Below are 12,664 nucleotides of genomic sequence, written 5' to 3'. Positions count from 1 at the left end.
TTGTCATGGGGAACCGACTCCAGGAGTGGAGGTTGTCATGGGGAACCAACACCAGGAGTGGAGGTTGTCATGGGGAACCGACTCCAGGAGTGGAGGTCATCGCGGGGAGGCGAGCCACTTTGCAGACTGGAGGTGAGGCCTCGAGTTTTGAAGCCAGGCGTGGTCTGAAGATTTGGCCCGTTGCGATGTGGAGGCTAAGTGCTGGCTTGGACCTGGGTGGAACGTCAGTAAATTGGTTACTTTCTCCCCCCTTTTTATTCTTATGCTGGACTTTTTAGTTATTGCTTTTTCTATTTTATACCAAACACTTAAGTAATTGTACCTAGGTAGCTAGTGTCTTAGATGGTGCTGTAAGTGGCAACAGTGCAAACTTTTCACTGCACTCATTTAAGTGCACTTGACAATAAAACTAATTCAATTCAATTATCCCTGTGTTACAGGCAAAAACCCTTCTCTAACAATAAGTACTGCATAATAGTTAACAAAAAACAGCATAATACCCTGAAAGTTATAATTAAACCAGGGGCCCAAAGGCATCAGAAATTCATCCAGCTTACAGAGCCACGAATCTCAAACAGTGGCTGTTCAGGTGTTCAATATCAACATTGCCAGTAGCCTCCACTGTAATGACCTGCAACATTCAATTGTCTGCTCTTTGCAAACAATTCAGAGAATGATCTGTGTATAATCTTTTAAAAACTTATTTCTTTTTAGACTTACCTCTTATTTCCAAGCTGTGCGCATGTTAGCATTGCTAATTTTTCTCACGTTTAGTCATTAAAAAACTCACTTGTTTTGTTAAATCAAGAAGGCCTGATTACACTTGCTCCACTTAAAACATAAATTCATTTGCATCTGGGTGCAAAGCATGCACAAGGTAAGGAATGTTTTCTTAATTAATATTGTTGCAACCAACTGAAGGTGTGGGTGGATAAAGAAGGAAAGCCAATTCGTCGCCCCATCCAGGAGCCTAGCTGTGCATTTTAGAACTGTAAGGAATTGGGGAACTTGTTGTCATCATAACATCCACAGTTAAATAGCTGACTTAAGCAGACAATTCTGAAATGTACAAGACTGCAATCGCATGAAAAGAAAAAGAAAGATAGTTATCCTTTTGGGTGTAAACCCTTCACCTTAGCTTGAAAGCATTATCTGTCCTTTTCCCTTTCAAATACTGAGTAACCTGTAGTGGATCTCTGGTGTATTTTCAATTGTTGTATCAAATTTCCAAATCTGTAGATACTTTCTTTCATCTTAAAACTCACAGATAATTTAGCACAATTAGCTTATTCTTACCTGCTTGAATTAGATGTGCACAGCTTCTATCAAGCATGTTACTTAACCAGGCAACATATACTCTACATGGCTTGAGGTATATAATGCAATAAAATGATATTCAAAGTAAGTTAAAACAATATGATTTCAAGAAAGAGTTAAATATAGCACTTGGGGCTAAAGGGATCAAAATATATGGGGGGAAGGCAGGAACAGGATATTGAATAGGATGATCAACCATGATTGTAATAAATGGTGGAGCAGGTTTCAAGGGCTGAATGACCTATTTTCTATGTATTGCCTGGATCTTTCATTAATTGCTACCTGTTGTCTGATTGCCAAGCTTTTGCCTGCCTGGCTGTTGCTTTGAGCCTAGCTTCGCTAGAAATGCAGAGAGCAGTGACCCTTGAAGAACAGCATTGCAGCACTGTAGTGTCAGGAGGAAGATAAAACATGCACCCCTCTCTTACAGCACTAGCTGCTGTTGTACAAGTTGAAAGATCCAATCTGAATGTTAAAGAACAATAAGTGGATGAATGAGTGAATAGGTAGGTCGGTAGTATTGGTAGGTGGGTAGATTAAGTGGATGGGATGTCAGATGGGTAAGCTTATAGGCAAGTAAGGTGTCAATTGGGTGAAATGAGTCATTGGGTCAACACTTTGGGGCTAATCAGGTCTGGTTGAGGGGGTAAGTTAAACAGATAGGCTGGGGGTAGTATCATCAAGGGGAGATCAGTTTGGAACAGAGAGTTAAGAGGTCAGGAGTGGTGTGGTCGAGGGTGTTAGTCAGGTGGTATACTCAAGGGATCAGGGAGGGTGTAGTCATGGAGTCAAGGGAAAATTGGGGGTCAGAGTAAGTGATTTGGTGTCAGCTGTGTAGTCACTCAGGACTTAAACCAGAACTTTGGTGTCGAACACTTGCTGGTAACTATTCAGTTAAGTACATCAAAACCATCTTAAGTCTCTGAGTCAGGGATTCAAAATTCTGGGGCAATTTCCATGGACGCCAGTGCATCAGGATTTCTCTGGCATCCCCAGGTGTATCTCGAGCTATGCACCTGAGACTTAGCCTTTGCTTGCAACAACACAGAAAATTGTGAAACTGAACATTTGTTTGTTGGGACCCATTTGTTACTCTATAAGCAAGTATCTTAAATCATCTTTGACCTTTTCTTCTTTCAAAGGTGCAGCAAAAGCAACGACCAATGGATCCTGGCAGCCTTGGCTAGTTGGACTTACTGCCGTTACTGTGTTCATTTTCATTGTCTTTGTCCTGTTGATAATGAACAGGATTTTTTGTACCAAGTAAGTCAATGGAGCTATACCGAGTATTCATGTCTTATTATCAAGTATCACAAATCAGTATGAATTGAAATTGAGATTCTGTGAAAAAAGATGCAGTTATTTAAAAAGGACAGCGGACAAAATCTTGACTCCTTGGTTTTTTGATGTTGGAGTTATCTTCAAAGCATGCATTCACCTGCCTGTTTTTAATTTTAACAAGAGCTTTCTGCAATTTTACACATCTGTGTGCCCTCTACTAATCTCACTGATGTGTCCTATTTTGTTGCTCTTTCACAATGAGTCTGCTGCTTCCTAGCCTACATTTTATTCTTTCTAAATCTTATTTGACCAGCCCTCCATCTTGTATACCTATGTCCCCTTTTTATGTAAGAGGTCTCTCTCAAAGTTGAATCTGTGATATTTTGTATGACAGAATTTTACCTGTGGGTTGCAAAGTTGATTTGTATAGAGTACTTGTGGATTAGGAGGCAGAAAGTTATAATTTGGTGTTTGTAAAATGCTTGGGGGAAACAGCGCATGGTCCCTTTAAAAGATGATGTGCCTTTTCTATGCTTAGAGATTCAAAAAGGTTGTCCGTGGGTAGGAGCTTGTGGGTTTGCAGGTACACAGAGCAGCTGAATTAAAACATTTGTATCAAAAGGCTATATAGTTAGCAAGCCAAGCAGCAGTTTTGTTTTGTTATCAAGACAACAAGTTTTCAATTTAGCCAATTAATTTGAACCAAGCACTTGGATACCAACAACCAATTAAATTTAAATCTGATGGCTTTGAGAACATAGGACCAATCTTATTGTAAGAAATATTGATATGTCATGAAGAGTATAAAAGAAAGGGCAGTTGGGCAAAGACAGGAGAGTGAACTGCCATCTGCCAGAGTTAACAGCCATCAGCACGCAAGAGAGAATTGCTGGCTCTCACAGCCTTCTCCAAGTTTTAGAGAAAACACCATCTAAATCAAAGGTACCTACAACACAACTGGTTAGTATTCCTGACGGAACTTTTGACGGAGAAGGCACAGAATGTTCCGGAAGATACGTAACCTGGCTGTAATTTCAAGAGACTAAGTTCTTTTTATTGTTTTATTTTACATAAGTGGGCCTTGTATTTATTGGAAGACCATACCATTAGAGTCTTGTTTTAGTTGGGAATAGTTAAATGTTAGAAGGGATTTATTCAGTTTGTTAATAGTTTAGTTAATTTAATGGCTGTTAGAATAGATAAATAAATTGTTCCTTGTTGATTGTAAAGTGAGTGTCAGGGGTTTATTTTATTTAACCACTAGAAGTTGCTGAGAGGCAGGTTTTCACACTCCTTTTAACAGATTTCAGGGTGAGGCATTCCTTTCTGGGTGTTTTGGTTTTAGTTATCGGTGGGGGGGTGTGTCACCCTTCACTTTATAGCACCCGTGACAAGTCACAAACAGAAACAATGAACTATGTACGCAGATTGGGCAAATTCAGTTTGCAAGAGAAACTGAGAACAATAGTTGTACTGTACCATTAGTATTACCTTACCCACAATGTATCTGAAGGTCGGACCACAACAGAGATAGTAGGAACTGCCGATGCTTATCCCAGACCACAACTGTTCATTTTTAAAATGGAAATGGATGTAAAAGCCACAATCACAGAACCATGCACTGTTCATATCCTACGGGTTGGGAAGGGTGACGAAAATCTAAGTATTGAGTACCTATCCATTGCATTAAAATATTTTTTATGGAAATCAAGATTAATCTTGTGGATGAACATCACTTTTGAAAATTTGGTTGATTTACTCTGAACGAGCAACATGCCTGAATCCAAATAAAGCTGTTCAATTTTAATACCTTAATGACACGGAAGTGCCGGTGTTGGACTGGGGTGAACAAAGTCAGAAGTCACACGACACCAGGTTATAATCCAACAGGTTTATTTGAAATCAGAACCTTTTGGAGTGCTGCTCCTTTGTCAGATGAACATCCACTGTCATGTGACTTAATACGTTAATGGACCTTCATTTCATAAAATCATCAAATCCCTACAGTGTGGAAGCCGGCCATTCAGCCCATCAAATCCACACCAACTTTCTGAAGAGCATCCCACCCAGACCCAGCCCCTGTAACCCTTCATTTCCTGTGGCTAATTCACCTAGCCTGCACATCTTCGGACTGTGGGAGGAAACCCTCACAGACAAAGGGAGAATGAATATGAAAACCAGCGGATTTTGTAAAAATCCTACTGGATCAACAAGTCCTTCAGGAAGGAAATCTACCCTGACCTCTTCCGACATCAACGCGACTCCAGTACCACAATGTTCATTCATGCCTCCCGAAGTGTCCTAGCAAGTCAATCCGTTGGAGAAAGAATTACAAGGCAAATGCATCTTGAATGCAGGCTGTGAATGCTGCTATAACCTGAGACCAGAAGAAGATCAATGAATGCAAGATCTGTCATACAGTCCTTAATAATGTATCCTGGACACTGGTGCAATGACTGTTATGCTAGTATTGACCAAAGTGTTAATTTTTATGGAAATAAAGAGTGTGATGAGTGTGAGTGCAACCTTACTGCTGATGATGGGTAATTGTTTCTTTGTTCTACAACCAGTCATTTCTTTTCACAAATTGCTGTTATTTTGAGTGAATAATAATAATTCATTCAATTTCTACTATTTCTTCCAAAACCACAGCAACAATATAAGTAAACTAAAGTTTATGTTGAGTCATTACGGTTTTATTGCATTAAGAAGACTTCTGAGTGCAATGCTAGATCAGTCAGAAATGCAATGTTTATACTCAATCTCATTCAAATGTGCCCTCACTGGAGTGGTGGTGACATTTAGTTTACTCTTAAGGCCAGGTTACTGTTACTGAAGCTCACTGGATGTTGGCACAGGATGGCAGGAACTAATTAGTCACCCAAAATTCAGGGTCTGCCTCCATTCACCCACCCATACGAAAAATATTTTTTCTATAGTCTAGCAAATCATTATCAAAGACTTGAATTTGGGTCGGAACCCAAGAGGAAGATGTAGAAAAACTCAAGACTAATCAGATGTTTCGATGAAGGATTAACGGCACAAAATCTCCAGAATGCATGTGACATGTGAAATCGTTCCACACTGTATGATAGCCAAGCAGCAGGTCAAATGATATCCAAGTTGAGAAAGCTCTGGGGATAGGCCCATTTGTATGTTTGCGAAACAAACTGATGGAAGAAAGGACGCTGAAGAAGGACCCACAATGATGAAATAATTTAGCAGCAATTCAGCTACCAGTGAAACCAATGATTGGTTATCATTATCTGGATGAGTTAGGAGCCTTTATTGGACTAAAGCTAGGGCTAAAGATCAACAGCACTCACTCTGTAAGTGAGGAGGCCAGGAAATACCACTAAGTGAGGCAAGATGCTGTGAAACAGTTGCGAGACAAGTTTTACCATTTACTTTCCCCTAGGATTGCTCCTAAATGGGACAAAATCTCATTGTGGAATGGAGATTCCCATCGTTAGAAATTCGCACAGCAAAGGCCTTGATCTTGATCGAAGTTTGGGGATCAAAGTGTTCAGTGGGAAGTTTAGTTTGATATCTGCTTCATTGTTTGAATTTATTCTCCAGGTAAATTGTAATCAATATTGGATGCAGGCTTGTTAATGCTGCCTTATCCTGAGATCAAAAGAAAATCAATGAGTGCAAGGTCTGGAGTATAATCCTCAACAACGTATTTTAGGCGGCCTTGGAAGGACTGTTGCATTCTATTGACCCATGTTACTTTTTATAGGAATGACAAACATGATCAGCCTGCCATTGAACTATCCCCTGGTGATAGGTAGGTACTTTTTTTGTCATACAAGCATTCTTGTTTTTTTTACAAATATTGAATGAACAATAATAATTTGTGCAATTTCTAATATTCCTTCCAAAATCACAGCAACAATACAAGTAAACTAAAGTTTATGTTGAGTTATTGTTGTTTTATTGTATTAAGGAGACTTCTGGATGCAATGCTAGACCAGTCAGAAATGCAATGTCTATACTCAATCTCATTCAAATGTGCTCTCACTGGAGAGGTGGTGACACTTAGTTTACTCTGAAGTGCCAGATTACCCTTACTGAAGCTCACTGGATGTTGGCACAGGATGGCAGGAGCTAATTAGTCACCCAAAATTCAGGGTCTGCCTCATTCACCCACCCATACTAAAAATAATTTTCTATACTCTAGCAAATCATTATCAAGGGTTTGAATTTGGTTCAGAACCCAGAGGAAGCTATAGAAAACACTCAAACTAACCAGTCGTTTCAATGAAGGCTTGATGGCTCAAAATCTCCAGAAAGCATATGACATGTAAAATTGGTCGTCAATGTGTGATAGCCAAGCAGCAGGTCAAATGTGTTCCCACTTGAGAAAGCTCTGGGGACAGGCCCATTTGTATGTTTGCGAAACAAACTGATGAAGAAAGGATGCTGAAGAAGGGCTGACAGTGATGAGATAATTCCACAGCAACACAGCAACCAGTTAAACCAATGAGTAATCATCATTATCTGGATGAGTTAGGAGCCTTAATTGGGTACCATAGAATGAACAATCATCAGCTCTCAGTCTGTAAGTGAGCAGGCTAGGTAACATTACTAAGTGTGCCTAGATGCAGTGAGACAGTTGTTTGACAACTTTGCCATTTACTCTCCCCTAGAATTGCTGCTAAATGGGACAAGCTCACTTGTGAAATGGAGCCCTTCCCACTTCTATTCCCCTAGTTAGAAATTCATACAGCATAGGCTTTGACCTCAATTGAAATTTGGGGTCAAATTGTTTGATGGAACGTTTGGTCTGATATTCGCTTCATTGTTTTAATGTATTCTCCAGGTAAATTATATTCAATATTGAATGAATGCTTGTTGATGCTGTCATATCCTGAGGTCAAAAGAAAATTAATAGGTGCAATACCCTTGGTACAATCCCTAACAATGTATCGTAGACACTGGTGGAAGGACTGTTATGGCAGTACTGACCCAAGTGTTACTTTTTATAGGAATAAGAATCATGAGGACTCTGACTCTGACAGAAATCGATCTGCTTGTGATGGGTAAGTGGAATTTTGTCATTCAAGCATCCATTTCTTTTCACAAATTGGCTGTTATTTTGAGTGAAAAATATTGATTTATTCAAATTCTACTATTTCTTCCAAAATCACAGCAAAAATATGTGTAAACTAAAGTTTAAGTTGAGTTATTGTTGTTTTACTGTATTAAGGAGATTTTTGGATATAATGCTCGACCAGTCAGAAAGGCAATGTTTGTACTCAATCTCATTCAAATGAGTGCTCACCTGAGAGTTGGTGACATATAAATTATCTTTAAGGCAGGATTCTCCTTGCTGAAGCTCATTGCATGTTGGTACAGGATGGCCAGAGCTAATTAGTCACCCAAAACTCAGAGCATGAACTCCCCACAACCATACCCATTGTCTCTGCCTGCTCCTTACCCATCAAACTCATCTGCTCCTACCTTGGCTCAATTCTTTTCCCTTTGGTCCAGGAACTCCCTACCAACATTTTTGACACAACTCACGCGCTCCACCTTTACCAAAACCTTTAATTCACCAGCCCCCAACACCTTATCTTCACCATGGATGTACAGTCCCTTTACACCTGTATCCCCCACACGGAGGGTCTAAAAGCCCTCTGTTTGTTGCTCTCCCACAGGCCCAACCAATCCCCCTCCACTGACCCTCTCATTTGCTTGGCAGAACTGGTCCTCACCCACAACAACTTTTCCTTTGATTCCTCCCACTTCCTACAAACCAAAGAGGTGGCCGTGGGCATCCCCATGGGCCCGAGCTATGCCTACCTCCTTGTAGGACTCGTGTAACAGCTCCTCTTCAACAACTACACCAGCACCATCCCTCATCTCTTTCTCCACTATATTGATGACAGCATCGGTGCTGCCTCATGTTCCTGTGAGGAGCTCGAGCAGTTCATCAACTTCACCAACACCTTCCACCATGCCCTCAAATTCACCTGGACCATTTCTGACACCTTCCTCCCCTTCCTGGATCTCTCCGTCTCCATCTCCAGAAAATGACTCAGCACTGACATCCATTTCAAACACACCGACTCCCACAGCTACCTCAACTACACCTCCTCTAATCCACCCTCCTGCAAAAACGCTATCCAAGACTCTCAATTTCTCTGCCTCCATCGCATCTGCTCCCAGGATGAGGAGTTTTACTTCAGGACATTCCAGATAACATCCTACTTTAGGGACTGGAATTTCCTCTCCTCTGTAATTAAGATGCCCTCAACTGCATCTCCTCCATTTCCCGCACATACCCTCAAATCCCCTCCCCCAGCAACAATAAGCATACAGTTCCCTTAGTCCTTGCGTACCTCACCACCAACCTCCGAATCCAACACATCCTCCTCTGACATTTCTGCCACTGACAATCAGATCCCACCAACAAAATGATATTTCCTTCCCCACTCCTGTCTGAATTCAACAGGGAAAGTTCATTCTGCGACTACCTCGACAGCTCTACACTCCCCACCAACTTCTCCACCACACTCGGTACCTTTCCCTGCATCCACAGGAGATGTTACACTTGCCCCTACACCTGTCCTGGCTTCTCGCATCTGCAGTCCTTACTGTCTCCAAGTCACTGGAAATTAATAACAGCTTTTCTGCAGTTTGGCAAATAATTGTCAAGGACTTGACTTTGGGCAGGATATCAAGGGGAAATTATGCACCAAACTCAAGACTAACCAACTATTTCTAGAAAGGATAGATAGCTCAAAAACTCCAGAAAGCATATGACATATGAGATTGATCCTCAATGTGTGATAGCCCAAACAGCAGGTCAAATGTGCTCCCAATTGAGATGGCTCAATTCCTATCCTGATCTATGGGGATCGGCTGATTTGAATGTTTGTGAATCAAACTGATGGAAGGAAGGATGCTGAAGAAGGACCCACAATGATGAAATAATTCTGCAGCAATTCAGCTACCAGTGAAACCAATGATTGATTATCATTACCTGGATGAGTTGGGAGCCTTTATTGGACTAAAGCTAGGACTAAAGATCTACAGCACTCACTCTGTAAGTGAGGAGGCCAGGAAATACCACTAAGTGAGGCAAGATGCTGTGAAACAGTTGAGAGACAAGTTTTACCATTTACTTTCCCCTAGGATTGCTCCTAAATGGGACAAAATCTCATTGCGGAATGAAGTCCTTCCCACTTTGGTTCCCATCGTTAGAAATTCGCACAGCAAAGCCTTGTCCTTGATCAAAATTTGGGATCAAAATGTTCAATGGAAAATTTAGTCTGATATCAGTTCATTGTTTTAATTTATTCTGCAGATGTATTGTATTCAATATTTATTTTATTGAAATGCACAAAATAGTAGAAGTAGTGGTAAGATAGAAATTCCTGAACAGTTTGTGTGTACTGAAGGTGAAGCTAATGCTTTGCAATAAATACCCTGATCTCAGTGATGGAAACACTGAACTAATCTGCTAATGCATTCACACTAGTACCTGTCCATGTTCGTGGGACAACACCAACTGCAAGTTCTCCTGTAGTCACACCAACAGCCATTTGGAATTAAATTGCTGCTTCTTCACTGTCACTGGATGAATATACTGCAGCTCCCTGCCTAACAACATCGCGGGTGTACCTATACCACGAGGACTGCAACAATTTACCATTTTCAAGGACAATTAGATTGGCAATTAGAAATCTGAGATTCAAAGTGTCCTTCACTTCTGAAGTGTATGTAACAATGTCCTTAATATCATCTATTGCCTGCTGCAGCACCACACTGATGAAGATGGTGAATTGGTCTGGGGTAAGCCCACATTCCTGCTTCACATTTGGAAGGGATTCCAGAGCCTGCCATTGTGCTTCATTTGTCTATACTGATTTTCATGAAACCGATTCACCGTGGCCAGAAGTAGGCAGGCGATCAAATTTATCAAGGATAAATGCTCACGGTTTTGAATGCTTTGGGGAGGGCTCGGAAAGTGAGGTACAGGTCTTTGTTCACAACACTTTTCTTGTATCTGCAAATGCCACATCTGTAGAGCCTCTGAAACTGCACTGGCTCTCTGGCAGATTTGTTTCCACAACTCCGAGGACAAAAATGTTCTAACTAGGACCCTCCCAGCCATTGAAAGGAGGGCGATTCCATGGTAGAGGATGCAATGTGACTTTTCTCCTTTCCTTTTGCTGGTTTTGATGATAATAGCCACACAAATACTCTGCGTAAATCTGCCCTATTCCCAGCAGGCCTTAAAATCCCTGGGAGATTTTCAAGTAGTGTAAGACCACCATTCTTCAAGGTTTCATGAAGAATTCCGTCAAACCTGAGGGTTTTGTTGCTCTTTGTCTGGTTGATAGTGGACATTGTTTCCTCTACCAGTTTCGTTTGATGAGCTAATGCTGATATACTTGATGTTAGTATCATGCACTTGGCACTGAACCATTCTGACCACTGATCCAGAATAGATTTCTTGTCAGTGTGTACTGTCTGACCATAACACTCCGAAGGGTGATTTCGTTTTGATACACTGTCTAGTGCATAGACAGATTTCAGTGCTTCCTTGCAGCCTTTTATGTCACCACTGTCAGCATACGGATGAGTCTTTTCCTCAAGGTGTGATCCACCAGTCATTTTGGACGTTCCTCAGTTTACTTTAAAGTATGCTGTACTCTTAACGGTTAGCTAACTTTTCCTCTTGGCTCGTCAGCTGAGCCAAGTGAGTCTGACGAACTGACCTCTTTATTGCCAGCACATTTTGCACTTTGTCATCATCATCAAACCAGTCCCTGTTCTCCTTATTGCTGAGTCCAATGATCTTACTGGATGTATCCAGTACAGCAGCTTTGATGTGTTCCCAGAATTCTTCTGGAATGGAATCAGTTGTGAGATCAGAGTGTTCTAGTCCATTGGTAAAGTTGTTTGATATCCATCTCTGTAAAGTGAATTTTACAAGGTGCTGATTTGAAAGACTTTGATGGGTTGTCTCTAATTCTGTTCTCAGTCTAGGCTCGGAATGAAAGTTCAGCTTTAAGTGAATGAGCGGTTGTCTGCACCACAGCCAGAACAGGGCATGACTCAAGTGTTCAGGATGTCGTTTAGGCCACACTGAAGTGCTAGGATGTAGTCTAACAGATGCCAATATTTAGAGCATGGTCTTGAGTGATATTTTTGTTGAAAAAAAATCTTGGTTATGGACAGCTTTATGAGCCATAGAACTTGATTTTCAGAGTCTCTGCGTTTATTGCGCAGGGAAATACCAAGGAAGTTCCAAGATAACTAATGAGTGAATTGCATCAATGCTATATTATTGTTAAATTGAAAACATGTGTAAAATTTGGTTTTCTAATTTTTATATGCATCTTGCTTATAGAACACCAGCATCCAATGTATATTCCAACCCAGTAATCATTGAGGATGAGAAAAGGACAAGCCTATAAAGCACTCCAACTGGAAGTTCATGCACAACTTCAATACTGTCTTTATTTTCCCCCCGAATATAGAGTGATTGCTTAGTAGCTGAAAGCTGTAATCTCCTGTAATGGAATACTGAGACTAATATAGTTGTGCACTTCTTAAGGGCAACTAGAGATGGGCGATAAATACAGAACAGCCAGAAATGCGCATGTCTGATCGGTGAATAAAATAAAAACGTGATGAATAAATTGTGATCATTTAAGATGCTTTGCAAGTTATAAAAATATAATTTGCTACATTTAAGGTATTAGTGCATTTTTCTGCAAGAATTGGGAAATATATAGAATTGTATAAAAGAGCATCAATAAATAATAATGGAAACCTCTTCATTTTTCACTTGAAACTTCCAATGTGATGTCTGTTCAGGTATTATACAGATGTGAATCCTTTATGTATATCAATGAGTCCCAACAGGTTGGTTAATAAAACAGCTTACTTTCAAAAGACAAACCAAGGCTATCCTGCTGGTGTCAGGATCACATAGTGATATACATTCACTGCTTCTGTGTTTAGGAAGGGTGATAACTCCACTGTTTAACTCTATTAATGTTAAAATCCTTCTGTATGTAACTGCTATGTTTTTCATATTTGTCAT

At 40.5% G+C, this 12,664-nt stretch overlaps 1 protein-coding gene across 1 annotated transcript in view; it reads left to right on the top strand.

The window, feature by feature from the left end:
* Positions 1-12,385, top strand: part of smim24 (small integral membrane protein 24) — a 22,317-nt gene extending 9,932 nt beyond the window's left edge. The window contains exons 2-5 of the mRNA XM_048614344.1: positions 2,460-2,580; positions 6,341-6,388; positions 7,590-7,643; positions 11,966-12,385. Coding sequence (XP_048470301.1) covers positions 2,460-2,580; positions 6,341-6,388; positions 7,590-7,643; positions 11,966-12,032 — 290 coding nt within the window. The 3' untranslated portion in view covers positions 12,033-12,385. The remainder of the gene's footprint in view (positions 1-2,459; positions 2,581-6,340; positions 6,389-7,589; positions 7,644-11,965) is intronic.
* Positions 12,386-12,664: the final 279 nt, after the last annotated feature.

This window comes from Rhincodon typus, chromosome 29 (genome assembly GCF_021869965.1).
Source record: "Rhincodon typus isolate 14 chromosome 29, sRhiTyp1.1, whole genome shotgun sequence".
NCBI classification, from domain to species: Eukaryota; Metazoa; Chordata; class Chondrichthyes; order Orectolobiformes; family Rhincodontidae; genus Rhincodon; species Rhincodon typus.
Note: the sequence above shows the minus strand (reverse complement) of the source record. Positions and strands in the feature narration are given on the sequence as shown.